The sequence below is a fragment of the Corvus kubaryi genome, unplaced genomic scaffold, assembly GCF_017639235.1.
Source record: "Corvus kubaryi isolate FWS band 111438036 unplaced genomic scaffold, C.kubaryi_AGA036_p1.0 138, whole genome shotgun sequence".
In the NCBI taxonomy this organism is placed as follows: Eukaryota; Metazoa; Chordata; class Aves; order Passeriformes; family Corvidae; genus Corvus; species Corvus kubaryi.
In genome coordinates, this window is record NW_024580672.1 from 8,570,763 (window position 1) to 8,597,809 (window position 27,047).

The following is a 27,047-nucleotide window of genomic DNA, read 5'->3' on the forward strand; positions in this document are numbered from 1 at the left end:
GTCTCTTCTGGTAACTGCCAGGAAGAAGACATTGGAGTTAATGGTCTTAGTAAAGCAGCTCTAGTGCTCCTCTCCTAACGAGACACACAGATGTCAACAGATGCATGTAAGTTTAAAAAATACAATCTTTAAGCCAAAAATTGACTTCTCTTTGGATGTTTCTATCAGATCTGATCCAGCTGACTTAAATACATGCTGTTTACAGCAAAGTGTATGAGAGAAAAAGGGTATTTTAAGGTTTCAGCATGGCTAGATTTATTGGCCCAGCCAAAAGTTTGATTTTACAGATATTACAGGTTGGATCTACTTCACTGGGGACCGATGTCAAACGGCAACCTGTTATCTGTGCTGTGAAAGTTGTATCTGCTCCTGGAGCTCTCTCCCCTCACTGAACAAATGCTCCCACCGGCCATTGTGGTGCCATCTCTTCTTGTTGACTTTGCTCTGTAATTGCTGGTTTATCAGTCTCTCCTCAGACTTCTCAATTTGTCCTGACTGCCAAGCAAAATGAACAGAGCCATACGCACACACACAGGAAGGAGAGGAGAGCAAGCTGGTGAGGAAAGAGAGAAGGGTGGGCTGATGAGGAAGGAGAGGAGGGTGGGCTGGTGAGACAGGGAGTGAGCCCTGGCCCTTTGGCTGCCACTCTTGTCTAGGCAGAGAGCCTCGCCCCACAGGCTGCACCTGTTGCACCAGTCCATGAGGGAGGGAAAACTGGACCATAATTTTGACAGCATCATGAGTTGCTTTCATTTCTTATTCTGTGTTTGGCTGCAAAACATGTCTGATTTCATCTGTATTGCTTTGTCATGGAGGTTTCTTTCTTTCATCATTTAGAATGACAATATCTCATTTTGGTCACAGCCTTGTTTCCAAACATCTCCTCCATTAGCTCAGACTGTGTGTAACTGCCTTAGTTACTGCAGAAAAATTCACTTAGGCATGGCAATGAATAGACTGAAGTGATTTATTTCTATTGTTGAGAAAGCGGTATGTATTTATCTACATTATGTTGTTAAAATGCACATGGTTAAAAGCCAGAAAACAGTCTGTTGGCTGAGGGCCTGCCTCACTTGGAAAGTAATGACAATGCAACAGAACCAAATTCAGAGGCTTAATTGTCTTTTTGTCACCAGAAACCCCAAAGTACAGAGCATTACCTTTGATTTTGAAGAATATTTCAGATCCTTTGGTTGCAGGAAGGAGGACAGACTGCACAATCTGAGCGAATTAGCCACCTGCTACTGTAGCTCCATCACACAGTACTTTAGCATCTCAATGTTACTGACTCAAATTTCCTAAACTTTGCTATAGTTCATCATCTTGTATGACTCTTGGAAGTATGAACTTGTAGACTCTGTGGAAAGAAAGCTTAATTCAAGCAAAGTGTTAGGAGCAGCACTGATTCTCTTTTTTTGTCTGAGTGGTACTGGGATGGTGAGCATGAACTCTCTGGAGGGCTGCAGCAGTGACTACAGGAGCACTGTGCTGCCATATGAGAGGGAGAGGACTGTGGTTCAGCAACTCTGGACTGGAAACTGGAGGTCTGGACACCTACCTTTGTCACATTATGCTGCTGTTGGAGTTCATGTCATCACATCCATGCCTGTTTGTGCACGTTCACCTGCTCCCTGTATTTTAGACTAAATTCTTCTACAGGTATGATCCCCATTCAGTGTATCTTGATGGGAAGCTCTTGGAATGTACATAATTTAAGCACCAATTATAATACGAAAGCAGCAATCTAAATGTTCAAGCCAAAGTCTTGAAAAAAACTATCTAAGCCTTTATTAACCCTGCTTCACTAACAAGTTAAGATGCTCCCACGAAAAACTATGATCAAGCTTTATTTCCGTCAATCAGTTATTAAAATACCAATCCTCAGTTTTTCCAGTGCAAATTATTCTGGTATCTGCAGACTGGGGTGCACTACTTATGCTGCAGAATATTCCCTAGAAATAATAGGTTAAGATAAACACCCAACCCAAGCCCAAAGGCAAAGAGCTAGTCCTGGACAACAGGCAAGATAATCAGGGAATAACTAACATAGATAATCAGCAAATCATTCAAATGAATTGATTTGGCGCTGGCTGGCGTCCCTGTTTCTGCCTGAAAGCTTCAGTGAAATCTAAATAAGTGGCAGTTATCTTACTGTCTCTTCCTGTTATCTGACTCTAATGACAGCAGAGGAGAGAGGGGAAATCATGTCTTTGAACAGGATCATGGCCTTTCATTTAAAGTAAATACTGCATCAAAATGGAACCTGCCTGAAGAGTAAGTCTGCCTTGGCTTGTCCTGCACAGATTAAGTAATGTATTAAAACCAGACAATATTGGTTTCTTGCAATGGCTTCAGCACTTTCACTGCAAATGTGCACACAGAGAATCAGAAAGTGCTATTTATAACGACCTGAAGGTGGCTAACAGGACAGCGTGAGGTAGCTGTGAAGAGTTAAAATTCAGCCAAGGCATCTGTATTTTATGTTTCAATAAATGCCTTTAACATTAAAAAAATCACAATAGGAAAATTTAAGGGGAGTGATGCTTCTCCCAGATTCAGCAATGCACTCATAGCATCCAAGTTAAAATCACTGCCTCCTGAGGTTCCCTTGCAGTTGATGAGGAGAAACGCACAGGGCACCTAGCAATAAATCATCCAATGAGGTTCCCGTCTGTCTCCCCTGGCATTGGAGAGAGCAGGGTATAGAAGGCTCTGGCTTGGGTACCTCTGTGTAACTGCCTAAATTAACACAGAAAAGCTGAATTCACGGCCTGCCTTGCTTTGGGAGGAGAACTGGGAACCAAGAGGTGGCTTGACCACCAAGATGACAATGTCCAACAAAGCTTCACCTGGACTGCTGAGCTCCATCAAAATCGACCACAGCTGTTGAAGAGGTGGTGAGGATTGTAGTCCATCCTCTGTTGCACCAAACTCCATATGGGTTTAAGATTGGGCCCCTCAGCACACCAAACACAAGGGGAAATGCTTGCAGCTCCATGAAGACAAGACCAAACTGTGGTGGCATGGGCAGAGGGACATGGGCTGTGTTTTGACAGCAGCTTTTGTTGGCAGGCTGGGGAAGCAGCTCTCAAAGCATGGCAGCATGGATTGCCAGCACTCATGTGTTCACACCCTTCTCACTTTCACCAATGTGGGTACTCACTTGTCAGGGGCTCTTCACACAGCAGGAATGCCACAGAGAGAAGGAATTTCGCTGAAATACTTGGATCCTAGCAGTGCAAGATTTGTACTTCCCTTAGAGCAAGACGTAAAGGTCCAAATTAACTTCCATAATAATTACTCCTTTTAATTCTTAAAACCTCCTAGGTGTCAGATTTTATTGTAGATCCAACATCTTTTTCAACAGAGTCTGAATAATTTCATGACAAATATGATAAATGACAGGATGACATAATACATTTGTACTTCAAGCTTTATTTTGTTTCGCTTTACTTCTCTAAGTTGAAGACTGTTTTGATCCTGTTTTATTGGAAAGAAAATAAACTGAAAGTGAGGCTTCAACCCAAACAGTTTTTCACAGCAGTAGGTGTAAACTCTGGAAAATAAAATGTAGGCTAAAGATGCTCAGGGACTATTAAATGTAATGGAAAAAAGCACCTATCACTTAACTGAATTTTTGCTGCTAAGGCAGTTTTATGTTTGCTATTCTCAGGTACTAACATTTATGATAGTAACCTTTATAAAGTCAATTTAATTATCTTTATCTTTTTACAAATAATAAATTTAGTTGTCCTACAATGAAAATCAATTGTCAACATAAGCTATGGTTAACATCTAATAAAACAGCCCTCTGTAAATCCATGATTAATAAGATTGGCTTCTGTATTAACTAACAGACACCATAAAATTTTCTTCCTTGCAATAATTTGTATATTTAAGGTTCATCCTGCTGGACTGAGTTTCCTAAAATAAACTGTTAGAGTGAATGAATAAAATTTTGGTGCCTATCATTATTATATTATAACCATTTAAATATATATCTGTAGCTGAATGGCTTTCAAATTAATGTCATATTTTAATTAAGTCAGAGAAGATGGTGGCTATAGCAAATGATAAGTGATTTACTTCTTTGTTTTCTTTACCTTCTGAACATAATGACAATGCTGCTTAGGTTTTAGCTTGAGCATTAAAGGAAGCTAATTGAAATGTGAAAAATTGATTCCCAAAACAATCTTTACATATGACAGAGGTTACTTAAGCTCTTCTGTATCATCAAAAAAAGCCCCAAACCAACAACAAAACAACCCCCCCTCAAGCCAACCAACAAAAAACCACACCAAAAAACCCCAACCACAAACCCAAAACCCCCCCCAAACTGGAATTTACTCCTTTAGAAACACATTCACAAATTTCTTCTTCCAAAGTGGCAGCAGTGGTGCTCAGATTCAGCATGAAGTTATGTACCATAAGACAGAGGATATCTCTGCCCTCCCTTGGAAGTTTGAAAGGTTCCTCTCCCTGTGATACACACTTTGCCTAAGGACACCGGCGTGATACAGTGGCCACTGCACACAGTGCTAAGCTTCAATTGAATTTGAGTCCAGTCTTTAAGAGCAGAACAATAACTTCCTACCAATCCTGAAAGATCCCAAAGTGATTCTACAAAGTAGGGGAAGTAGCTATGCTTGAAGTACCTGTAAAAGAGCATACAGAACTAGGCATGAAAACTACTTCCCCCCTTGGCTAGACAAATCCTTCCAAACACCATGGAATGTTTTGGCCATAGAGACCTAACAGGGCCTTAAATTGTTTTGTGGGTTTTTTAGGCACCATTTTCACACTCAGTGTGTACTTTTGAAAATGGAGATTCTGATCCTCCATCTTACCACTTTACTGTAAGTCAAGTGATTGTAGCAGAATTAGCAAGACTGGACTTGTGCAGTGGGGAAATCAGTCCTTGGAGAAGCAACAGTCGTTACTATTACTCAAAAGGCTGGGGAGGAAGAGAAGTATCTTACAGTGTATTTAATCTGTTTTAAAAATGCTAAAAAAGAATATATTCTTTCCTGCTAATTGTTATCTTTTGCTTTACGAAACTTCGATGTTAATTAGGGAAAATTTTTTTTTTTAAATTAACCTATGGCTATGAAAAGAAAATTCTTTATCACATAAAAAAAATGCTTCACATAGTAACTTTAGTGCTCTGGACATTCTCAGAATAAAGTTATAATAAAAAAATATATGTTGACAAGAACTGAGAAGCTCTGCAAAAATCGAACGTACTTTTATATGATATTTCTGTTTATTTCATTCCATTATTTGATCATTTTTAATAAAGGAAATGCACTAGTCAAGTTCAAAGTTTCATTGTGCCTCATTCTTTGAATTACAATGATTAGGTTATAAACAGACCAAGAGTGACAAAAGCATTTCAAGTATAACTAAGGAAGTCAAGGGAATATTTATATAGGTTTAATATTTTGGAGAAAAAGAAAGCAATCCAGTTAACTTCCATTATTTTATAAAATTTAACTTTGTGCCACCTGAAAACTGACAATCATAAAGTTGTAGAAAGCTGGAAAAACGGAACGATTTTCAGACCTAATGTGAAAGAGGCAGCTTGTTTCTAAGCTCTTCCCTGATGAGAGACTGCTAGACCAAGCATTTACTCCTTTTTACCTGTCTGAAGAGCACTTGTGTGGCTATCCCAATGCCCTCCTTTTAGTAGCTAGACCCTTTTCTAGGGAGCCAAAGAGTATATGAGAAGTATAGAAATATAACATAGAAATGTTCACTTCACTGCATTCCCTGTGCTTGTACCTTTAACGATTTCAAGACTGAGCACAGCAATGCTGCTTGGATTGAGCTTGTGTTCACCCTCCAAGGCCAGCCTGCTTTGCTAGGTGATCTGCATCTCACCTATAGAACCCTGTCACTTCAAGCCTATGAATGCAAAGCATAGCATGATTTATTGTTGTTTAACTTCATAAAGTAACTGCATGGGTGGGCATGCAGTTTATAGAGCATTGCCCTCTACCATAAAAAGGAGTTTGTAACAGGGAAGAAAAAAATAGTAGACAAATGGTTGTAAACACTTGTTTAAAGTGCATAAATTTTAAAATACATAGTTAGCAAATATATTTCTTTTCCTGTTTCTAATGCTCTCAAACATTAGAACTTTATTTTCTCCCCTTATTTTTGATGGAAAAGGAATGTTAACTTTATTTTTCCAGTTCTTCCTAGTTTTTTTTCTTTTATCACTCCAAAGAGTTAAAGGCTTCCTCTTATTTCCTCTACCCTTTTAACAGCTAATTGCAATGCTGACTGACACCTAGCAGAAAAAAGAAAAGCAGTCTAGCAACTCTGCACCTTCTCCTCACTCCTCTCTAGCCCCATGCAATTGATACCCAAAATAAAGGCAGTCATCAATAGCAGCCAGTCAAGCTTAGTCTTCTTTTCTCTCTCCAAATAAACATTGCATCCCCCAACAACTCTGATGCAGCAAGTGCTGCAACTCCCTGATTTCCAGGAGGAAGCAGGAAGTTTCCCTTCCTTTTTCCTGGCTGCTCATTTTTCACTAGAAAAGGAAGCTGGTGACTTAGTTGTCTGTGCTTCTTGTGGCCCTCTTATTGTTCTATCTGCATTTCACCGTTTACAAGCATTTAAACTTATTTTTCCTTATTTAATTTCCCCACGTATTCATTGTATCTAAATTTTTTGTTAAATCAAGAGCTGTCTCACTTAACCATTAATCTAGAATCCAAACAATAATCATCAGATTAATTAGAATGTGGCCATACACTGCAGCCCCAGTCACGACAACTCTCCCTCATGCTCAGCTGGCTTGAGTCAGTGTGGGTGTGACCTGGCTAGTTATTCTGTGGAAAGGGCTTTGTACCCTTCTTGTAAAGGATGCCTTTATGTAAAGGATAAAATCAAACCGCCAGGTAAGTTAGCCTGGACGTGGCCATTTCTTCCCTTACGAGTGCACACAAGAAGCAACTGTTGCTTTATTTTTCTTACCCTTCTTTTCTTTGTTATACACCATACAATACACCAAAACAAATTAGCACTGCCTTCTGCTTTGGGCAATGCCCATGTGGTGAGGAACACAGAGAGCAGGCCAGGACAAGAATTTAGTTACCAAAATGGTCTATCAGCCCTGCAGTAAAACCCAAGACATGGCAGTAGATCATCTTTTACACAAATGTAGCTCTTCATAAAACCACCCCCTACTGAAGCTTGAGTATAGAATTCTGTATATGGAAGCATAAATTCAGTATTAGTTTTTAAAATGGTTTTTTGACAGATGCTTGAGGAAAAGCTTGGCAAACACCGTATTTCCAAGTCCTGGTTAGCAGGCAGTACCTGAGCTCAGACCAACCTTTAGTGTTAGAGCCATCTAGTGGGAGAGGAGGCACGGACAGAAGCCAGGACATGCTCTGCATCCCCATTTTTCATCCTATTTGGCTTTGGTGTGACCTCTGGATACCTGGGCCAACAGAACAATGATCAGCAGATCACTGCCAGGATTGCAAACAAAGGACAACACGACTCCAAGGGCTACTTTAGAAAAAGAGAAAGCGTGAAGCAGCCCCTGAAATTCATACACCTGCTAAGGAAAGCAGGCTGTGCCTGCACTGCAGGAATCAAATGGCCAAGGTAGAGTTTCAGAGAGGATAAAGATAGGGAGCACAAAATATGGCATGATTTTGTGGATGCAAGCCTCCTCAGTCACTGGCTATTCCAGTTTGTTTATTCATACTAATCCTGTCAACTCCACAGGGAAAATGTAGTAGGGTGAAAGGCTTGCACAAGCCTCTTCCATTTGGTCTAGGCTATTCAGTACAGCTGTGGGACCAACCCTTGCAGTTTAATTTTAGTTAATAAATGATTTCTTGAACCATTGTGGAAGATTATGCTAATATCTAGTCAGTGTTAACAGGCATGTGGTAAAAGAAAATGGATCCCAGACCCTGGAGAATTAAGCCCATTAAGTTTTAGGTGCCAGAATTTGACAATACTCCAAACAGACTGAAAAGTCTTGCACCTTCCAGTGCTTCAAGTCCCTTACAGCAGGAGAAAGACCCAGTATATAAAGTAGGTACCCAAGATGATACTAAGCTGCCTCCCACTTAACCCAAAAAACAAAGCTGTATTTGTGCTTTCGTCATTTGAAAGGGAATTAATGCTTTTCTTCCCACTACTAGACTGTCAGAAAGCAATTAGCTTTGCCCACAGCAGTGAAAGAGAGGATAATTAAGAGGCAAGATAGTTCAGAAAGACAACTGATTAATGGTCTCCCTCATACTACAGTTCAGAGAAACAGTGCAAGGGTACACTTCAAATGATGTCTTTCTGGCTCTAGCAGCAGGACTGCAAAGTGCTGTCTGAATGGTGTCCAGGGTATAACTAGCTGACATACTTGGCCAAAGACAAATAAATACACCGATCACCTAGTTGAAGAAACATCAATGTAAGCTTGCAAGCTCAATACAGAAAAGGGAAAAATCTCTTAAATCATGTTTGGACAATTATCTAAGAATAGTGCTTCAATGTAATTAGTGTCTCTCCCTACTCCCACCATAATCCTATTCATCTACTTCTTTAGCATGTTGCAGATTGAAGTTTTCTTCAAATTTCCAGATAAGGAGCATGAAAAGAGCAGCTGGTCAAATGCTACTGTAGATTACTGGAAATTCACCGTTATTATACAACATAGAAGCTGCATTTGTAACCAAGTTTGTGTGTTTTAATGTTAAGTACCTAGATCTTAAAGGAATGCTGCCAGTTTGTGATACACAACCTGACTAGCATTGTGTCCCAACCAACACCTCACATCTACAAGTTAAGAGGAAGGTAAGAAAAGTGGGGTTCAAGCAAACAAAAAGCCCAAGACCCAGCAATATGACTAAATTTCACAGAATGAGGAGGCACTGAAATAAAGCTATTGTATTTTATGAAACAAGGGAGAGAACAATCCTCTTCTGACAGCACAAGACTTATGACATAGCTGATAACATTTTAGCTAAGTTAAACCTAGCACCATAAGAAAATTAGGTAAGTTACTCTGAGTGAGGTGCTTGTACATTTGTTTTCCATGTATCAATTTATTTGAAGTATCACAGTCAAAAGAGAGGAACTGGAATAAAAAGCAGGTATAAAAACCAGAACAGTTATTTACAGTTAATTCATACATAAAATGGTAACTGATAATTCTAACAAAGCATATTTCCACATCCCTTTCTGGTATTTTAGATCTACTGAGAAACAGAAAATAATTTCTTACTTGACAACATACATACATGTTTAACATAACAGCACCATAATCTGCAGGGGTTTTTTTTCTTAAAACTTCACAAGCTGCAACATATAAAAATGGGACCAAGGCATGAGATTGAGCAGGGACATCTTTTGATTCAACTTTGCATCACTATGTCACTATATAGAGAGACAGAGAATAACCAAAAAAAGTTATGGCTCAGTAAGACAGTAAGATAGGAATATTTAAAAACAGGGATCTGCAGTGAATATATCTTAGTTCAGCAATCTTAAAGGATGCTTAGATTTCTGAAGAAACTCTTCCGTCATATCCTCTGTTTTGTTCTCCACTGTAGTTGCAGATTTGTTCTCTTTACCTTTTTTGACACTTCTTTTGTGCTGGGATTTAAAGAAAATACCCAATGTTAAGAGAATACAAAGAAATTAAAGACTTCTTGCTCATGTGCAATGCAGTACATTGTGCCCTGAGAAAAAAAGTTGACATAACTCCTAAAAAAGGTTCCTAATAGATTGCATTTACTAAAGAGATTGACTGTAGACATACAGAACCTCAGCAGCTATTTTTAAAGGATCCACAACAAGAACACATGCTCTCCCCAGCACGAAAACCCCTAGACTAACATACCAAGAAGTTTACACTGATACATTGGTAAAGCAAAAGGGTCAGAAGCATTTAAGTAAAAAAAACCCAACCCATGAAGACTCAAGAATGCCAATATTTCTGTCAGGCCTCTAAGAAAACACTCCACATAATTTCAACTCTTCCATTAACACACATTTCTATAGCAAATTATGACCATTTTCTTCATGCAGGATTATTTGCTGAGGAGTTTTCAACTGTCTGTCCAGCTTGTCAGAAATCCACATTATTTTATCCACTATTAACTGCAACCAGAATCTGCTGTTACTTTAGCTCAAGTTTAACAAAGCATTCATTATCTACAAGATTTAAAGTTGTGAGACTACACTAAAATATAAGTGACTTGAAACTACAGTGTTATTACAGAACAATATTTCTTCTCTCAAATACATTGCTGTTTTGCTTATCTGTGGAAGTTACCTGGAAAAAAGGAATGCCACCATTTGTGTGGCAATAGACATTTGTATCCATTAAGTATTTGTCACAAGCAAGGCTTTCACTGGATTCTTGCAACTCTCCTTCCTCTTCCAACAGGTCCTAAAATAGAAGTTTTTCAGAAAATATATTTAATGTCTGAATTTCCTCAATGAATTTACTAAGCATGATCAGATCAATCAAAGACATGGAACTTCCATTTTTGGAAAAGAGAAGAGAAATCTAAATTATTAATATCATTGCTTATTTTTCAAGAGAATGTTTTTGTCATAAGCTCAACACACTTGAGTCCAAGTACACCATAAAACACAAAGGCTACAACAGCCCCGGGGTTCCAGTCAACCTCCACAAGGGCATGGAAAAACCTCCAAGACGTGAAATTTTCATTCAAGAGCCTCATTTGCCATTTATATACGTACCTGACCTGCATTATCCTCCACCTCCTTTATCACACTGCTTAGCATAGCATCAAGATTTGGTTGCTTTTGCCTTAATTGCTCTAGAAGTACTTCCCGGGGCTCTGTTCTCACGAGTGTGACTGGATAGAAGTAGTCTTTTCTCTGTGGAGTTGTCCCTTCAATGAAGATTTTACACTTTTCAGTGTTTGCTTTAATTTCAAATCCTCAATTATACATCAACTCAATACAGAAATCATGCTTTGTTCAGTCTCCACTCTTTGCACACATTTTAAAAAAGATGTAAGGCTGCTAGTTATATTTTGGTGGAATTAACCTTCCTTATGAATTCTGGAACTCAAATTGTTTTCTGTAAGAATTCTGTCCCCAGCCTGCTTAAATACCTGTTGAAATATCCACTTTAAGATCCTCTTGCAGGAAACCATTAACCTGAGTTAGCCCATGCTGTACTTCCTCCTTAAGTGCCAGCTTCTGCTCCACAAGTATCTCCTGATCCACCTTTATCTGATCAAGAAGGCCATTCAGCACCTTCCCCTCAGCAGCCTTTTTTCTGCCAATATGGTCAGCAATTTCAGCTATTGCTTTATCACAGTTTTCTTCATTTTTCTGAAAATGAAACAAAAAAACCAACCCAACTAAGAACACCAAGTTAACAGGAAAGGTAAGGTTATGGCCTCTTTTCTAAGATGTGGTGCGTGATTAATGACATGACCTGAAACGAAACAACTGAGAGACCTCAAATTGAGAAGTTTCAGTGCCAGTTTTACACTCTCATTTTGAGAGCTACCTTCAGAAGAGAATCAGTTTCTTAGAAAGTATGATCATTTTATAAAGCTAGTCATAAGAATAAAGATGATGCCATCTGGCTCAGATCAGACTCCTCATGCTTCTATGCACAAACCCTGCACAGAATTAGGATATCCAACCGAACGTGAACATCCTACAAGCACTAGAACCTTTATTGCATTTGTAGGGAAAAAGGAAAACATGGTTTTAGCCATTTCCATTGAAATGAAACTCGTGAAATGTTCAGCAGGTACAACAGATACAGAGACATCTTGAGACCACAAATGCTTTAAACAGTTTAGAGTTGGACTCGATCCTCAGAGATCCCTTCCAATTCAGAATATTCTGTGATTCTGCATGAAGGAAGTTTCTGGTTGAGTTTTTCCTCCTGCAAGTTCGCAAAATACTGAATTTGCCTATTTCAACAATAAAACAAGGGTGGGATGGGAAGTTTGTGATGGAAATGAAAAAAACCCAAAAAACCGAGAGAGAAACTCTTATCTAAGAGGCCAGAACTAGTAGATACTGAAAAGGAATGCTTTCTCCCATATTGATTCAATCTGACCAGTAAAGTAATTTGCATCCTCCAGAAAATAGCCTGCATTTGATCACCGTGCATCTCCCAGGGACAGTACTGATAGATAAAGCTTTAGAATCAGAGATAAACACTACTGAGATAATGTAAAATGCCCAGATTACAAATGCAAGTTAGCTGTATGGCATTAATCATGACACCATTTTTTGACGTTATTTGCACTTGAAGTTCAAAGTCTCCCTCTTAATTTAGGCTTTTGATTTCCTCTGATTACATGTATTTAAGCTCAGTAACATGAGTCTGCTATCAAAAAAAACATACTTTTGTTCTGACTATAACCAAGAACTTTTATTCTCGGCTCTACAAATTCTGCGGTAAACTTTGTCTCAGGAGATTGCATTAGACTCCAAAGGAGTATAGGTACCTTTTGTAAACACTGAAGTTGCTGTTTCTCATCCTTGAATGACAATAGCTGCTGGTTAGTAAAGTTGACCATCTGCGCAGTTGTAAATTCACCCCATGTACTGGTATCCTGAGATACATTTTTGAGATTGCTGAGAAGATGTTGACAGTGGTCATTGGATTCTTCTAGCATTGTTTTGTTTTCAGCATTTATGCTCCTGAGCTCCTGAGAGAAATTATCCAGAGACGCAGTAAATTTGCTGTGATTGGAATTTGCACTGCTGACTAGGTCTGTAGTTTTCCTGCAACAACATATTTGTAAGAGTTCAGAGATTCTGAAAGGTAGATTTTAACACAGTATATTTTTAGAAGAATGAGACCAGAAGCAGTGAAACAGCACAGTTCTATCCAACCAGTTAATTATAACGCTGTTGTTCTACTTAGTAAATTTGCAGCACTTCCAGGAGCAGGATTGTTAAAGAAATCCCCACCAACCAAGAAAACCCAAAAGAAAACCAAAAGACCCTAACCACAAACTAAGAACAACTTTGGCAAGACCTTAGCTATTCAGTCTGCAATTGAATGAAGCATATTGCAACAGATACATTTTTATGCTTCAAGCTAAACCTTTACAATATGGAGTTCTGAAGTCCAGACACTGAGGGACGCTCCTCAGCACATTGCTCCCAAAATGATACACTCTTATGGGACATGCTCAGGAGACAAGTTTGAGGGAAAGCCTTTCAGAACTAGTTTACTCTGGGGAAAGGCAAACTATGATCTACACTCTGTGTGCAGGCCATGCCCAGCAGGCTTTATAAGCACATAAATATGAAGAGCATCCAATTTTGAAGTTCTCTTCGTATATAGTTTATCTTGCATAAGCGTACAGCAAAAATTATGCACTCCTTACAGGTGAACATTTTCTTGCATAGCAGTGATGGTGGTCTTCAGGCTTCCATTCTTTGTGAGTACATCAGTTAAGTTCTTCTGAGTCTCCTGAGCAAAGAGGTCGAGCTGGCTTTGCAGTAAAGACATCAATTTGGCTGCACTCTATTAAGAAAAATACCACAAGTTTCACTGTTATTCTGCACTTTTCAACAGTCTTAAAGGGTACTTGAATGCCTGAATTAAAAATGCAGAAAATGCAGAGTTTTGCACTTCTAAAGCAGAAGGTACAATTTTTGTGAAGATACAGACTCTTAGCTTTCGGAGACATTTGTAAATGCACATATATTGGATATGCTCACAGCAAGGGGAAGGATTTATTTGTTACATTCCTACATAAACTACTTAAAGCAGCCTAACAAGAAGTAAAAATAATTAGGATCAAGTTACTGTCCTCCTAGCTTTTTTTCCTGAAGCAAGTATAATGGTTTACTACCACATAAGAGTTTAAATCAAAGCAAGCAATCACACTTGATGTTAGGATGTTTTCTTACTCTAAGGATACCTTTCTTTGTGCCAACCTCGTCATTTCCACTTCTTCTTTTAAACTGTCACAATTATGCTGGAGCTGAGCAAAGCCAGTGGCTGTTTCTTCCTGTATTTTTTCCAGAGTGAGAAAAAGATCTCCAAAGAAAGTATCCATTTCCTTTTTATGGCCCTCCATCTTAAAAAAAAATAAGTTTTATTTACAGTTAGATATTTATATCTTTATTCAAGAAACTGATATTTTTTCCCAGCAAAATTGATACAGAAACAAACTCTACCCCAAGGAAATTGTCAAAAGGCATTAATGAAGTATTGTGCATAAAAGGCAGAGAGTAACACTTGGAACAATCTGAAGTTTGAGACTGGAACTTAGTGTGGGGGCTATTCCAAACACAAAATTTGGCATGCAAGGTAAACAAAATAGAGAAGTAGACAAGGTACAGCAAGAGCTGGTAAGCCACGGACTATCTCCTGTCTAAGTCCAATAAAAACCTCTTGGACAAGGAGAGTTGATTTCACATGAGCTGTAACTGACAGGAGGGAAAAGTGTTTCAGTAAGAGAAACAGGTCACCAGAAATTTTATCTAATAAAGATAAAAGGGAAAGAAAAAAAAAAAGAAATTAAAGAGGCTGCAGTTCTACACAAGTATCATGAGATAGACTAGAACTATAAATTGAAGCAAAGGACTTTAATAAGCACAGTATTGTTTGCATTTACAGTTGTTAACAAGATAAAGCATTGCATTCCCCAGGAATCAAAGGGACTATAGAAGAAGTTTGGTATGACAGCAGAAAAAATTTGGAGTGGTAAGACTTGTCTAAGTTGACTTTTTTTTAGATTTCTAAAATACAGGGGAGAGTATATTAAATGTATCATCAAATATTTGTTATATAAAGATTTAAGCATCCATGTTTTACCGTTCTACTGCGGCACTTAGGCAAGCAGCTGTGCCAATACAGGTAACAGGCAAATTTACCACACTTAGGAGAGGAAAAATGTCTGAAAGTTAAGAGGTAGAACTCATGGGACAAGACAAAGGGGAAAAGGCCAGACAAGAAGTGGAAACACTGACATACTGCAGAAAAACAAAGGACATGTTACCTGTAAATTAAATAAAATAGAAGAACACAAGGCAAAGAGGCAGGTTTTGTGTATTACCTGGTCAGCCACAGCAGAATATTTCTTCATGTTACTCTGAAACTGACAGTTTAACCCCAAGACAAATTCTACCACTGGTGTCAAGCTATTTACTGCTCTTCCTAATCCAGTTTTGTGTTCCTCCTAGGAAGAGGGGGAAAAAAAAAGTAAACCAGAATATGGCTGCTCCATCATCTACATTCGTAAGAAGCTATTATGTACATACCCATGTGCTCTGTTATGACAGTATATGCTATATAGTATATTACCCCCTGTGGGGGTGACATGGAAGGGGAAGTGGGGAGGGACATAATCATGGTTAGGTGGTGAAGCAGATACAGGTAAAGAGCATCAGAAAAAAAATCTATATATTTACAGAACCCCTTTTGATCAAAACCAGTTTTAAGTATCTAAATAAGAGTATGCAAATGTACTAACAATTAAGCTCAGCAGTCCAGCTTTACAATCAAGTGATAGATTCTCATGCTGTGTTATTTTTTCAGACATGTGAGAAACTTCAGTAGACACCAAGTCTTTAAAAGAGGCAAAAGATGCTGATACAACTGATGCAAGAATATCTGCTGTAGAAGAACTGGTAGACAGGAGGTCACCTACAAAAGAAATCAAGAGTTACAAATTTTTTTGAAGTTCCACTGTAAAATAGGAACTCTTTTTATTGCTCATCACCTTAATCCCCCTTACAGCACAGGAAGGCTGTGGATCATCCCAGATACATTACTACTGGTGCAACTGTAATCAATATGTCACTTAAATAAAGCCAGTTCTCCTTTCCTAAAACAGATACATTTTAGGAAGTGGTCTTTGAGATCATTATTGCAAAAATTCAGGATGACTACTGATACAGGTATTACACTTACCTATAAAATTTGTGTAAAATGTCAACATCTGTTGCTGCTTCAAACTGTTTTCAGTAATTGAATCTTGTATTTTGCTGAACAAAGCATTCATTTGTCCTGCAAATGTATTTTGGACAACAGCATTGTGCTGATCAACAGCCTTCTTACGGTCCAGTTTCGCATGGAGCCCAGATACATCTCTTGTAGTTTCTTCCACTGTACTAAGTAACTATAATTTTTAAAGTATTTTAGTAAGTCTTTAAACAAGGAGTCAAGCATATATTATATAAGGAAAAGCAACAATAGTTCTGACTTAAAGGAGTTAACTCTCTAGGAAACAGGTATTTATTTCCCTTTGCACCATCAAATTACAACTGTTCCAGACCCTGCTGTTATGTCATTTATACTTTTAGAACATGGGAAAAAGTTACCTACTAGAGACCATTTGGTCTGGCTTTAAAATCAAAGCATTAATAAATTACTTCCTCAGTATTTAAGGAATTAAGGTATAATTTATCCCAGAATAGTAACTGAAAAATACCTAGGGAGTTCAACATTTTTCTGAACAGTCTGATAGTAAATATATTCTTTAATATAGTACTCAAGCAAGAGGTTTCTAGTACTAGTCCTGCGATAAATAACTTAGAATTCATACAAATAGTGGAGTCCTGGTTTTGTAGTGAGCATAAATAATTTCTGCACCTATTTGTCTCACACAAACACTCCACAACCCACATGTAAAAACCAGGCATTCCCTCCCAATCCTACAGGAATCCAAATAGAAAGAAATTGTCATGGTGCCTGAAGATACAAGTTTCATCACCTTGCAGTTTAAATAGCAGGACACTCTCTCTCCCTAACCTCAAGTCTTTTTTGATAGTTACAACCAATCTACAAACACATCAAAGCCATACCCTAAAACACAGAGGGCAACACTAGTCAAAGCTTTCTGCTATTTTTCTACCCCAGTTCATAGAATGGTTTGGGCTGGAAGGGATATTAAAGATCATCTAATTCTAAGCCTCCTGCCATGGGCAGGGACATGTTCCACTAGACCAGCTTCTTCAGTTATGTATAATTTATTGTTTTGCAGGACCTCTTGTAAGATTTTGAAAGAAAATTACTTATTCTGCAAAACAACTCATGATAATAGATACTGCAAAGCACTGGAAATCCCATGACAAACTGGCCTGAGGTAAAGTTAGTTTCAGACCAACCAGAGTGTTTAGCAGTCAACTGTCAATACTACCACAGAGAAAGTCCTGCAATCTAATCCTAGTTTTCCATCTTAAATTCAGGTCTTGTGCCACTCACATCATGCTTTACCAACAATTGGGTTTCCTTGAATAGCCCATGAAACTCCTAAACATAGGAAGCTGATTTACAGTAGGTACAAGAACTGTGACAACCTTGCTAGCTGTGCCATGAAGTTTTTGTTCAGTATTTTCCAAAACTGAAACCACATATTCTTCTTCAGCCAGCTGAACCTTGGTTTCTTGTAGATCTTTTTGGGTTTCTTCCAGTTCTTTCTCCTTGATTTGCAGATCTGTTTTACATTGTTCAAGTTCATTTTTACTGACTCTGAATAGTTCAGTGACCTAAATAGGAAGACAATCATCAAAAAGACAACATCACTTTTTATAAATCTGACAGTCTCATTTCACATCTCTCAAATTATGTGACAATGCCAAAAGGCAAATTGTCATCTACCAATGCAATTTCAGCTGTAGGACTCAGGTCTTAAACCTAAACTACAGGTTTGTATAGTCTTTGTAATCATTGAAAATATCAAGCCAACCATTCTCACTCACTGTGATAATGCCTTGCTTCCCCTCTCAAAATACAAGAGCAAACTACTGTTACAGCACAAGGAAAATAAACCCACCGAACAAACATAACCAGATAGATTGAAAAGCGTCAGTAAAGCTGATTACATAGAAGAGTTACATATACCAGCAAATTAATATCTACATTTCTCTTAAACAAGGAGCTCCAATTTTCATGTAGTTTGTTAATGGGAGCTCATGACCTCTCTCCCCATATTCTTTGCTCCTAAGCAGATGCCTGTCAACTGAGATGATACCATTTTACAAGCAGATTTTTGGCTGAAAATGCAGCAAAGCAAATTATAGTAGTAGACATGAAAACAGCTTTAGAAATAAATATTGCAACCTGCAATTTCATAAATGTTATTTCAAATTCCTAACTTCAAGGACTAGTAAGCTAATTGGGGAACTTTAAGAACAACAATAAAAAGAATCTTCTGACTGTTCCTTCCTCAAACTTTTTTCCGCCTTTTGAAAGGAGCAATGAATTTCTTCCATTTTTTGGCAGATTTAAGACACAGTTGAAAAATATCACTTACCCTTTTCACTTCTTCCTCCATGACACTGATTTTGTCAATATACTCTGTAATTTGTTCTTCCTGAACCGTCAGCTTTCCATTAAGGGCTCTCAAGCAAGGATTAAAATAAACAAACAAATTAGTCAAGTAAGAGCCAATTTCAAGATTTTTCACTACATTTTCAGTAATTTCAAAAAATAAGTACTGCTAAATTCTATATGAATAGCAGGTAATTTTCACTTAAGGCAGAAAAGATCTAAGGCAATTTTCCATTGCAAACTTTCTATGCAAACTACCCCTATTAAAAGTGAAGTTAAATACATCAAGTTTGCTTTCCTGTATGAGCTTCCACTGAAAAAAAAAAAGGTTCCACGTGTAAATCTGCATGCTGGGTAATGCTTATGGTAAGTTCCACACATACAGAAATTCCTCAGTGCAAGCCTATTAGATTTTATCTGTATAATAGTTAATTTTGAAAGAACAAGTTGACCAAACAGTTCAGTTTTCCTAACTATCTTCAACTTTCTGGATTGAAAACAGATCTGAAGGTATTCCTGTATAAGGACAGGTACCCAGTATCTCGGATTTGTTGCTAGTTATTTTATAGAAATTTCGCACACATACTCATAGTTTTCAAGAGAAATATAGACTCCATTTTTCTCTCGTGCAGCAGCAAGGTCTCGCTTCAGACGCTCAATCTCTTCGGTGTATTCCTGCATAAAGAAACAATCACATGTGAACCTGAAAATTTCTATTTCAGTTTTGATATTCAGCTTAACAGATACTTCACAAAGGTAGTGCTCTACAGAAGTTTTGCATCAACATAAGAGCAAAGCACTTCACTTCTGTTCTAAGTTCAGTATAGCATCATTAAAATTCATATCATTGGATATATATTGGCTATATGTAGAGCATAGAAACCTTCCATTTGAAGGTCATACTTGGTTGCATTTAGCAGCTTACAATGGGAATCACACCTTCCTTAGGGGCAGAGCTACTTTACATTGGCTCCCCACTTGTACTTACTGACAAGTTCACTTTAATTCAAGCACTTTCTAGGGAAAGTGCAAAATTGCAGACATGTAATACCCACAGTCACAGCTAGTAGCAATAGCCCTCTGTTCAACTTTAGTCTTATTAACAGCTCCAATATCTGCAGGGACTAATGCTACACCAGTGCAGCTCTAGTTTAAAAGCATCAGTTCAGTAATTAAAATCACTTCAGAAAAGCACTGCTACTAGTTTCAGCTTCTCCCATACTCATAACTCCCACACAGTAAAAACTACATTAACAAAAAGTCAAGCCTAACCTGTAACTTCATTTTGTAAGATATATATGTCTTGTTACCTTAATAAGAGCTTTTTTTGTTAGCTTCTGATTAACTTCAGGCTTGTTCATTATGTTCTTTGCTCTATGGGCATATTCCAGTGTACTCAATGTTTCCTGTGAAAAACAGATGTAACACTAGGTCAAGCTGTGGAATTAACTCATACCTTTGCATCATCAGCAAAATATTTATTTTAGGAAGAGGTTTTCAGACTTTAAATTTACCTCAAGATTTACAGATGCAGGCGAAACTGTGGCAATTATTGATGTTTTTGTCCGTCCTCCAAGAGAGTCTTGAAGGATTCTTGTGAGTTTAGATTCCCTGTACGGAATATGAGGGGCTCTTTCCACTAGAGCAGTAATAACTCTTCCTAGTGTCAGTAGAGATTGGTTGATATTTCCAGCTTCACGAGCTCTCTTGTCAACTGCCCCTGATCGACCAATGTTTTCACTTCCTGCAAGATCAACCTGAAAGGCAAGTTATGCTTCTGTCTCAAGCACCCCGAAGAATGCTTGCCCCAAAGTCTTGCAGAACACATAAAAGAGTTTACAAGTTTTTCAGGAGACAATGGGGTGATAGATAGGACTGACATTTTTCAGTGAGACAAAGAGACTTCATATCACTTTATGAAAACAATCATTTTCCCCTTATCAGGAAAAAACTAATAAACTCTAGTTCACGACTAAAAATTCTATCAATGACATTTAGTTCAAATACTTACCAAGTTTAGCTTCCCAATTTTAACAAGTTCTTCTCCATCTACTGTTGTTTCTTTCATATGGATGGTAATTGAAAACACAGAGTGGGAACGGCTGCAAAAGAAACCCGTTTCAGATGTTCCATTAAAACCAAATATCTACTTGTTATACGACTGCTGCAAGTTCTGTGCTCTCTATAGAGAATACATTTAGCCCATGAACTGCAAATTACATTTTCAATACACAAAGTTATTCTGCCAAGTACAATTTTGTGTGTGTACATATGAATGTGGTATTTAAAACCAGTGCTGAAGCAACTGGATGACATTTGACTCATTCAATCCTGAAAATTTTATTTTAAGGAAAAGCAAGAGAAATGCCTTGGTTTTGCTTACATTTGTGTATTCTCAACTCACAAGCATCTCATGAAAACTGACTTGTAGATTTTTTTTTTTTTCAGTCCTTATGCTAAGAGCAGTTTTACAGAATGTGAGATTAAGGAACGTAAATTTCTTTATCCAGCCAAAGAAAATTCAGCAGCTAGCTGAATCCAATATTAAAAAATTAGAAGTTCAATTAATTTTTCAATCAAAAATAGTAATACAGTTTAAGATCACAGAATCATGGAATGGTTTCATCGAGCTCCAACCCCCCTACTATGGGCAAGGATACCTTCCACAGACTAGGCTGCTCAAAATCCCATCCAACCTGGCCTTGGACACTTCTAGGGATGGAACATTCATAATTTCCCTGGGCAACATGTTCCAGTGTTTCACCACTTTCATAGTAAAGATGATTTTAGGTTGAGCTTATTCCTTTAATAAGTTTTTATTACAGGAAGCTGACATATATAGAAAGCCATAGACATCAAATTACACCAGCCTGACCATATATAGAACAACACCTCAGGCACAATGAATTCTCGAAATTCCCTGGAATCTCAGACAAAATAAGTTCTGTGTTCTAATCAGTGGTAGAAAATACCCATTTCCTTCCACCAGTAGACAGACATACTCAGTATACCTTGAAATTAAAATACAATAGAGGCAGGGTACATTCCTTACTGATGCAACACTGGACCACTACTTGTTCACAGTGACAAATACCACATCTGCAGCTCAAGAATGTGAAGGCAATAATAAAAAGAATGCTGGTTTTGACCCAGGTGCTTCTATCACATTCTATGACCTGCAACCATATGAAGCAGCCCTTATTGCCATATAACCTTATCCCCAACTTCCATAACCTACTTTACAAATTTTGCAGAAGCTAGATTTTGAAATGAGGGTCTTGTGATGATTTGTAAAAAGCAGATCTTAGCGGTATTTTGAAATTACAAACTTCAGTAACAAATCCTGGTGTATCGTTTTCTACTGCTGGTGAGGAGAGGAAAGGATACTCAAGACTCTTACACCAAGTTTATTTAGTAAATTGGACTGGCCAAAACACCCAATCAACCAAGAACAGCTAGAATAAAGACAACCCACCTCTCTGATACAGGTATATCAACAAAACATCTTCCAAAATTGAAAGGAACCTTCTTTTTGAAAATGTACAGTATCTACTGCAAGGAGTATTTATCTCATGCTAGTACATACAATGCATTTTACTTATTATCTGTCAGATTTAGGTCTTCTGTTTTCATAGGCATAGAAAGCTTTGAAAATGCTCACTTCATAACTTTGAGTTATACTTAAACTTCAATATTCCAGACATCTAATTAAGAACATTATGATGCTTTTATCTCAGCTACAGTTATGTGGAATTCCAGGGCTACTGTTCCAAGTAGACACCGCAAATTTTCAAAGGATGTATTAATTGCAAGGCAGGAAAACCCTGAACAAGAGGGGAAGTTCACGTTAAAAACAATGCAGGGAGAAACAGCTTGTCCATTTTTAACTTGAGAAGCATTCCGATTTTATGATGTTCTTTCTACTGGATTTTTTGGGTTGGAGTTAGTTTTCTTCAGAGTAGCTGGTACGGAGCTGTGTTTTGGATTTGTGCTGTGTACAGGTTTGATAATACAGAGATGTTGTTGTCAGGGCTTTTCATGCTGTGACGCTGGCAAGGAGGTTCAGAGTGCATGGGAGGCTGGGAGCAGACACAGGACAGGTGACTCCAAATTACCAAAGGGATATATTCCAGACCATATGCTCAGTGGATTAAGTGGGGAAAGAGGGAGGAAGAGGGGAGAGAACATTTGGAGTGATGGCATTTGTCTTCCCAAGTCACTGTTACACATGATGGGGCCCTACTCTCATGGAGATGGATGAATCATAGGAAGCAGTGAATTGATTTCTTGCTTTGCTTGTGTGCACAGCTTTTGCTGTCCCTATTAAACTGTCTTTATCTCAACCCATGAGTTTTCCAGCTTTTAGACTTCCAATTCTCTCCCCCAAACCTGCAGGTGGGGGAGTGAGTGAGTGAGTGGCTGGGTGGGCTTGGCTGCCGGCTGGGGTCAAACCATGATACCCCTTCATATGCCTACTGCAATCATCCCACAGCATGTAATAAAGAAGAAATTGTAACTCTGGCTTTCTAACCCACATTTGACAGCCTGCACTGTGATAACAATCTCAAGATGATGTCATGTTTGCACTAGCTTCTTACTTCTTCAGTAAGATTCTGTTTAAGAAAGAACAAAACAAGGTTTCTGAAATGGGGAAGATTTGTACCTGGAATATGCGTTCATGTAAGTAGCTGCAGTTGTTCTTTTGGCTGCACCCCTTTCCAGGATTTGGTAAACTTGATTTTTGTTGTGTACAGTTACTTCTTCCAAGCCTTTAATAATTACACCCCTCTGTCAGAAAGTAATACATGCTTATTATATGTCTCTCAACAATCCTGAAAGCCTCAAGTTAATAAATTTTGTAGCACTAACCTTGTTTCGAGGATCATCAAACATCTGCAGTCTTTCTCCGACATCAGGAGTAGGATTCAGAAGATCAAAAAGCTCCTCATTATAGATTTCCAAAAGAGAGACTTTCACTGAAAATTCGGTACCATTCTCTGTGAGTTTTTCAAATATTTGATGCAATGTACGGGGTATGATACCTGCTAGTGGATCCTATAAATTAAAAAGAAATATTTGATTTATAAATGTACTGAAAGAGATTTGTAGTTAGGGGGTAGAGTTTCAACTAAACAGTCTGATTGGATATAAAAAAGAATAAAGATGACCTTCCATACAAAAATGGCCATGAGTTGAATGCAATACATTAAAGATGTAAAGTTGTGCTTTTCACATATACGAACGAGACTATTTGTTAATCTACAAACATTGAAGGAAAGTCAGCTTCTGAAAGGCATCAGCTTTTGGTTTTCTTTAGCCTTCTGCAGTTTCCAACTTTGAACTACAGTACAGACAACAGAAATCTCAGGAGTGAAAAAATACCTCTTCCCAAGTATATTCTTCATTAGGTGACCGCTCCCCTTCCATTGTGAAGGTCTTACCAGTACCAGTTTGGCCATAACTGTGAGAATAAAAATAAAAATGTAAACAAGTAACTAAAATACAAATAAAATTTCCTAATACTAATTAGTGGCTTACTTACGCAAACACTGTACAGTTGTAGCCCATAATAACTTCATCCAAAATGGGACACACAACACTCCGGTATACATCAATCTGCTTTGCCTGAGCTCCAAAAACCTATTGACACAAAGATAACACATCTGATTTATCCATACAATAATGTATAACATCACACTAAGTACTAGCTTGTTTCTAGAAGTCCTCAACTTGACAAGCAGTTACCAACCATATCAAATGTGTAAGTCTTTCTTGATGACTTATCTGTCACTCCTCCAGTGCGGACACTGACTTCCTTTCTTGCTTGATCACAGTCTACGACAGCATAGGAGCTCGCTCTAAGTTCTGAGGCGTTAAAAGGCCTAAAAGGACAGGAGTCAAGAATATTGGATTGAAATCATTGCTAACAAGAATATAAACAGATGAAGCAGTAATATCACTCAGTTTAAGGCTCTAGAACAGTATAACTGGGCAAAAAGAACAAAGTTTTTAACTTTATCTGTTTAAGAATTGTTAAGAAAAAATGCTGCAATTTGGCAGTTTACAGACAGTTTTTCCTGTCTTCCACTGTGAGACAACTCAGGTATCTATAGCTTTTTGTTTGCTATATACATATTTTTAACAAGCCTATAACCGCATTTAAGATCATTTAGATGGGCACATAGCTAACAGGCATTAGAACATGTTCAAAGCCAGGGGGTAGAAGATCAAACATATCAAACAGTTGTCTAAATAAGACAACTTCAAAAAAAAGAAGAACACTTATACATGCAAGTTAATGCCATACTGAATCAAATGCTGATGACACAACACTCTAAAGCACCAAAAATACCAAGAGACCCTGCTAATTGCAGGACAGTAAACATCAACACCAGAACCTTCATAATGCTGATGCATCTGAATAGTATTTAATAAGACAGACAGAATCATCCGATTTGGGGCTGGGGGGAAAGTCCAAATTAATTTGAAGTCAACCATAGTAAAAAGGTTTAAAAGAGGTACAATAGAACTTTTGAACTTTACAGTGAGCATTTTGTTTCACCACTAAGTTAATTCAAACGTGGTACACACCATTTTCCTTAAAGAGACATTTGCCACTATTTCTCCTGAAATGTAGGGAAATGTCCTAAAAAGCATGAAACCCTATTTTATTCTTCATATAGTAGTGCAACTGCACTGTATGTCTAAGTTACCTATATAGTTGACCTGAACAGTCAACTTGAAAATATAACTTTTACAATCTTGTACTCTCTAAAATATCTTGAACCTAGAAACACTTCAGATGCTCTTTAAATTATAGTGATAAAGAAAAAAAAGACAAGAAAAGCACAAGCACATGGCACCTCAAGTTTCCTAAACCTTGTGGCTAACATTTCTCCCTCAATCTATCACTGAGGCTGAAGTGTCAGATTCTAAACAGACCATGGGACACTGGGGTGCAAGATCGACTGATGACAACAGAAAATCACTAAAATCTTGCTCACAGGAGCAAGCTACAGCTTCAGCTTCATGACTTTTAAAGTAACAGAAGGCCAACAATGAACATATTCTGCTGCGTAACCATGTAACACTGAACCAGTCCATCGCAGGAGGAACAACAGCCCACAGCTGCGATATTAGGGGAACAATTTAGCTGGGCTGATGCAGGAATACAGATCATCACTACTACATAAGCAGCTGCCTGGTATGCCATGGAGACATTTGATCTCAGGTTCATTCCCTTAGGTATAAAGCACATTATAACAATGCTAATGCATGCACTTTGAGTTTCCAAATTCATGTTTTACCGAAGCTCAGTAAATGTGTTGCTTGAAAAGATTTTTTTGATATGCCCAGACTGATCAGGTTTTGGAAACAAATTACGACACCAAAGAACACAGTTGTACCTACCTTCATGTCTGTAAGATAAGGAGAATCTAACTTGATGAAAAAGAAAAACAAAGGTGGAAGAAACATTTGCTAGCTCAAATAAACTGAAGCTATTAAAAAAAATAGCTCTATAAAGAGCAAGAGCAAGAGTGGGCAATAAAGTTTTTAGAGGTTAGAAACTAACTCTTGACACAGCAATTAGTCTGTGAGCTGCAAAAAATGCAGAACACTACACCATGGACAGTCCCAATGCTACTGTCATAGTGAGCGTTATATTTAGATACTTATATTATACTTAACGAAGCTATTCCAGAACAATTACGAGAGATAAAAAGAAAACAGTTACTCTTGATATATTTCAAATACAATTGCCTCAATAAACTTATTCTTTTGCAATAGCCTTGACTCACATCAACATTTTCACAAATCCCACAACACTTGTTTCAGAAGCTTTCCAGTTGCACTACAAAGATAAGGCTAAATTAATTTTAATTTCTATATTCATTCTGCATCTGTAAACGCAGAGCTCGTAAGCTTGAAAATATAACTGCAAAAGGCATTAAAACATAATACGTAAGCTAATATTTGCAGGTCTGGCTCAAAAAAAACCCAACTTCTAATGGTGTTTTAAACACTATACTTAATGCATTACCAGTATTACAGTTTTAACATACAATGTTTTAAGATTATTTAAGATCTAGTATCAATAAGCAATTCTTCAAAGCCACCTCAGAATTACAAAGAGAACCTAATTTTATGGTATATGAAACTTATCACTTCATACCAAAAAGTAAATTCATCTCATCAACCAAGACATTTGGTCATTTTTACCTCACCAGTAGACCCCCATCCCATTGCTTGCCCTCTGGAAAGTCTGCATCAATCAAGTTATTTGACAGAAATACCACAGCGGGTATATGTATCTATATAGCAACAATTTTAGCTGTTAAAACTCAGCGACTTCCTAAAGGAGCTCACAGAAGGGCAAAATTCAGCCTGAGTTTTTGTGTGTGTCGGCTATCAGTCATACTAATTCTACGTAGCTCTTCTTGAGCTTCCTAGGCAGCTTCATACTGGGTGTGCGCTGAATCAAGTTCGGAAACTGCAGCTTTTTGCCTTTTTGAGCAATAAGAAATCACTCACAGCAGCCTTACTTCTGCGGAAGCGCCGCTTCCCCGCGGGACACACGGGGCCGCCTCACCCGCGGACCGGCAGCTCCCAGCGCAGTGCCGAGAGCGCTCAGGGGTACGGGCGGCTCCCTCACAGCGATCCCTCCGGGCAGGCACAGCGATCCCCCGGGGCACGTGTCCGCAGCCGGACACAGCGGCCCAGCAGACCCACAGCCGCACGGTGCATACCGCACGGTGCATACCGCACGGTGCATACCGCA

At 38.2% G+C, this 27,047-nt stretch overlaps 1 protein-coding gene across 1 annotated transcript in view; it reads right to left on the bottom strand.

The window, feature by feature from the left end:
* Positions 1–8,887: 8,887 nt before the first annotated feature.
* The window catches only part of KIF11 (kinesin family member 11), an 18,552-nt gene continuing 392 nt past the window's right edge, over positions 8,888–27,047 (bottom strand). Inside the window, exons 2-22 of the mRNA XM_042019007.1 lie at positions 24,018–24,150; positions 23,811–23,908; positions 23,651–23,729; positions 23,138–23,323; positions 22,932–23,056; positions 20,280–20,370; positions 19,783–20,025; positions 19,579–19,674; positions 18,855–18,943; positions 18,252–18,339; positions 17,296–17,484; positions 15,908–16,115; positions 15,468–15,640; positions 15,051–15,173; positions 13,911–14,069; positions 13,371–13,510; positions 12,480–12,759; positions 11,118–11,340; positions 10,738–10,892; positions 10,304–10,420; positions 8,888–9,621 (exon numbers count right to left, since the gene is read on the bottom strand). Coding sequence (XP_041874941.1) covers positions 9,499–9,621; positions 10,304–10,420; positions 10,738–10,892; positions 11,118–11,340; positions 12,480–12,759; positions 13,371–13,510; positions 13,911–14,069; positions 15,051–15,173; positions 15,468–15,640; positions 15,908–16,115; positions 17,296–17,484; positions 18,252–18,339; positions 18,855–18,943; positions 19,579–19,674; positions 19,783–20,025; positions 20,280–20,370; positions 22,932–23,056; positions 23,138–23,323; positions 23,651–23,729; positions 23,811–23,908; positions 24,018–24,150 — 3,118 coding nt within the window. The 3' untranslated portion in view covers positions 8,888–9,498. The remainder of the gene's footprint in view (positions 9,622–10,303; positions 10,421–10,737; positions 10,893–11,117; positions 11,341–12,479; positions 12,760–13,370; positions 13,511–13,910; positions 14,070–15,050; positions 15,174–15,467; positions 15,641–15,907; positions 16,116–17,295; positions 17,485–18,251; positions 18,340–18,854; positions 18,944–19,578; positions 19,675–19,782; positions 20,026–20,279; positions 20,371–22,931; positions 23,057–23,137; positions 23,324–23,650; positions 23,730–23,810; positions 23,909–24,017; positions 24,151–27,047) is intronic.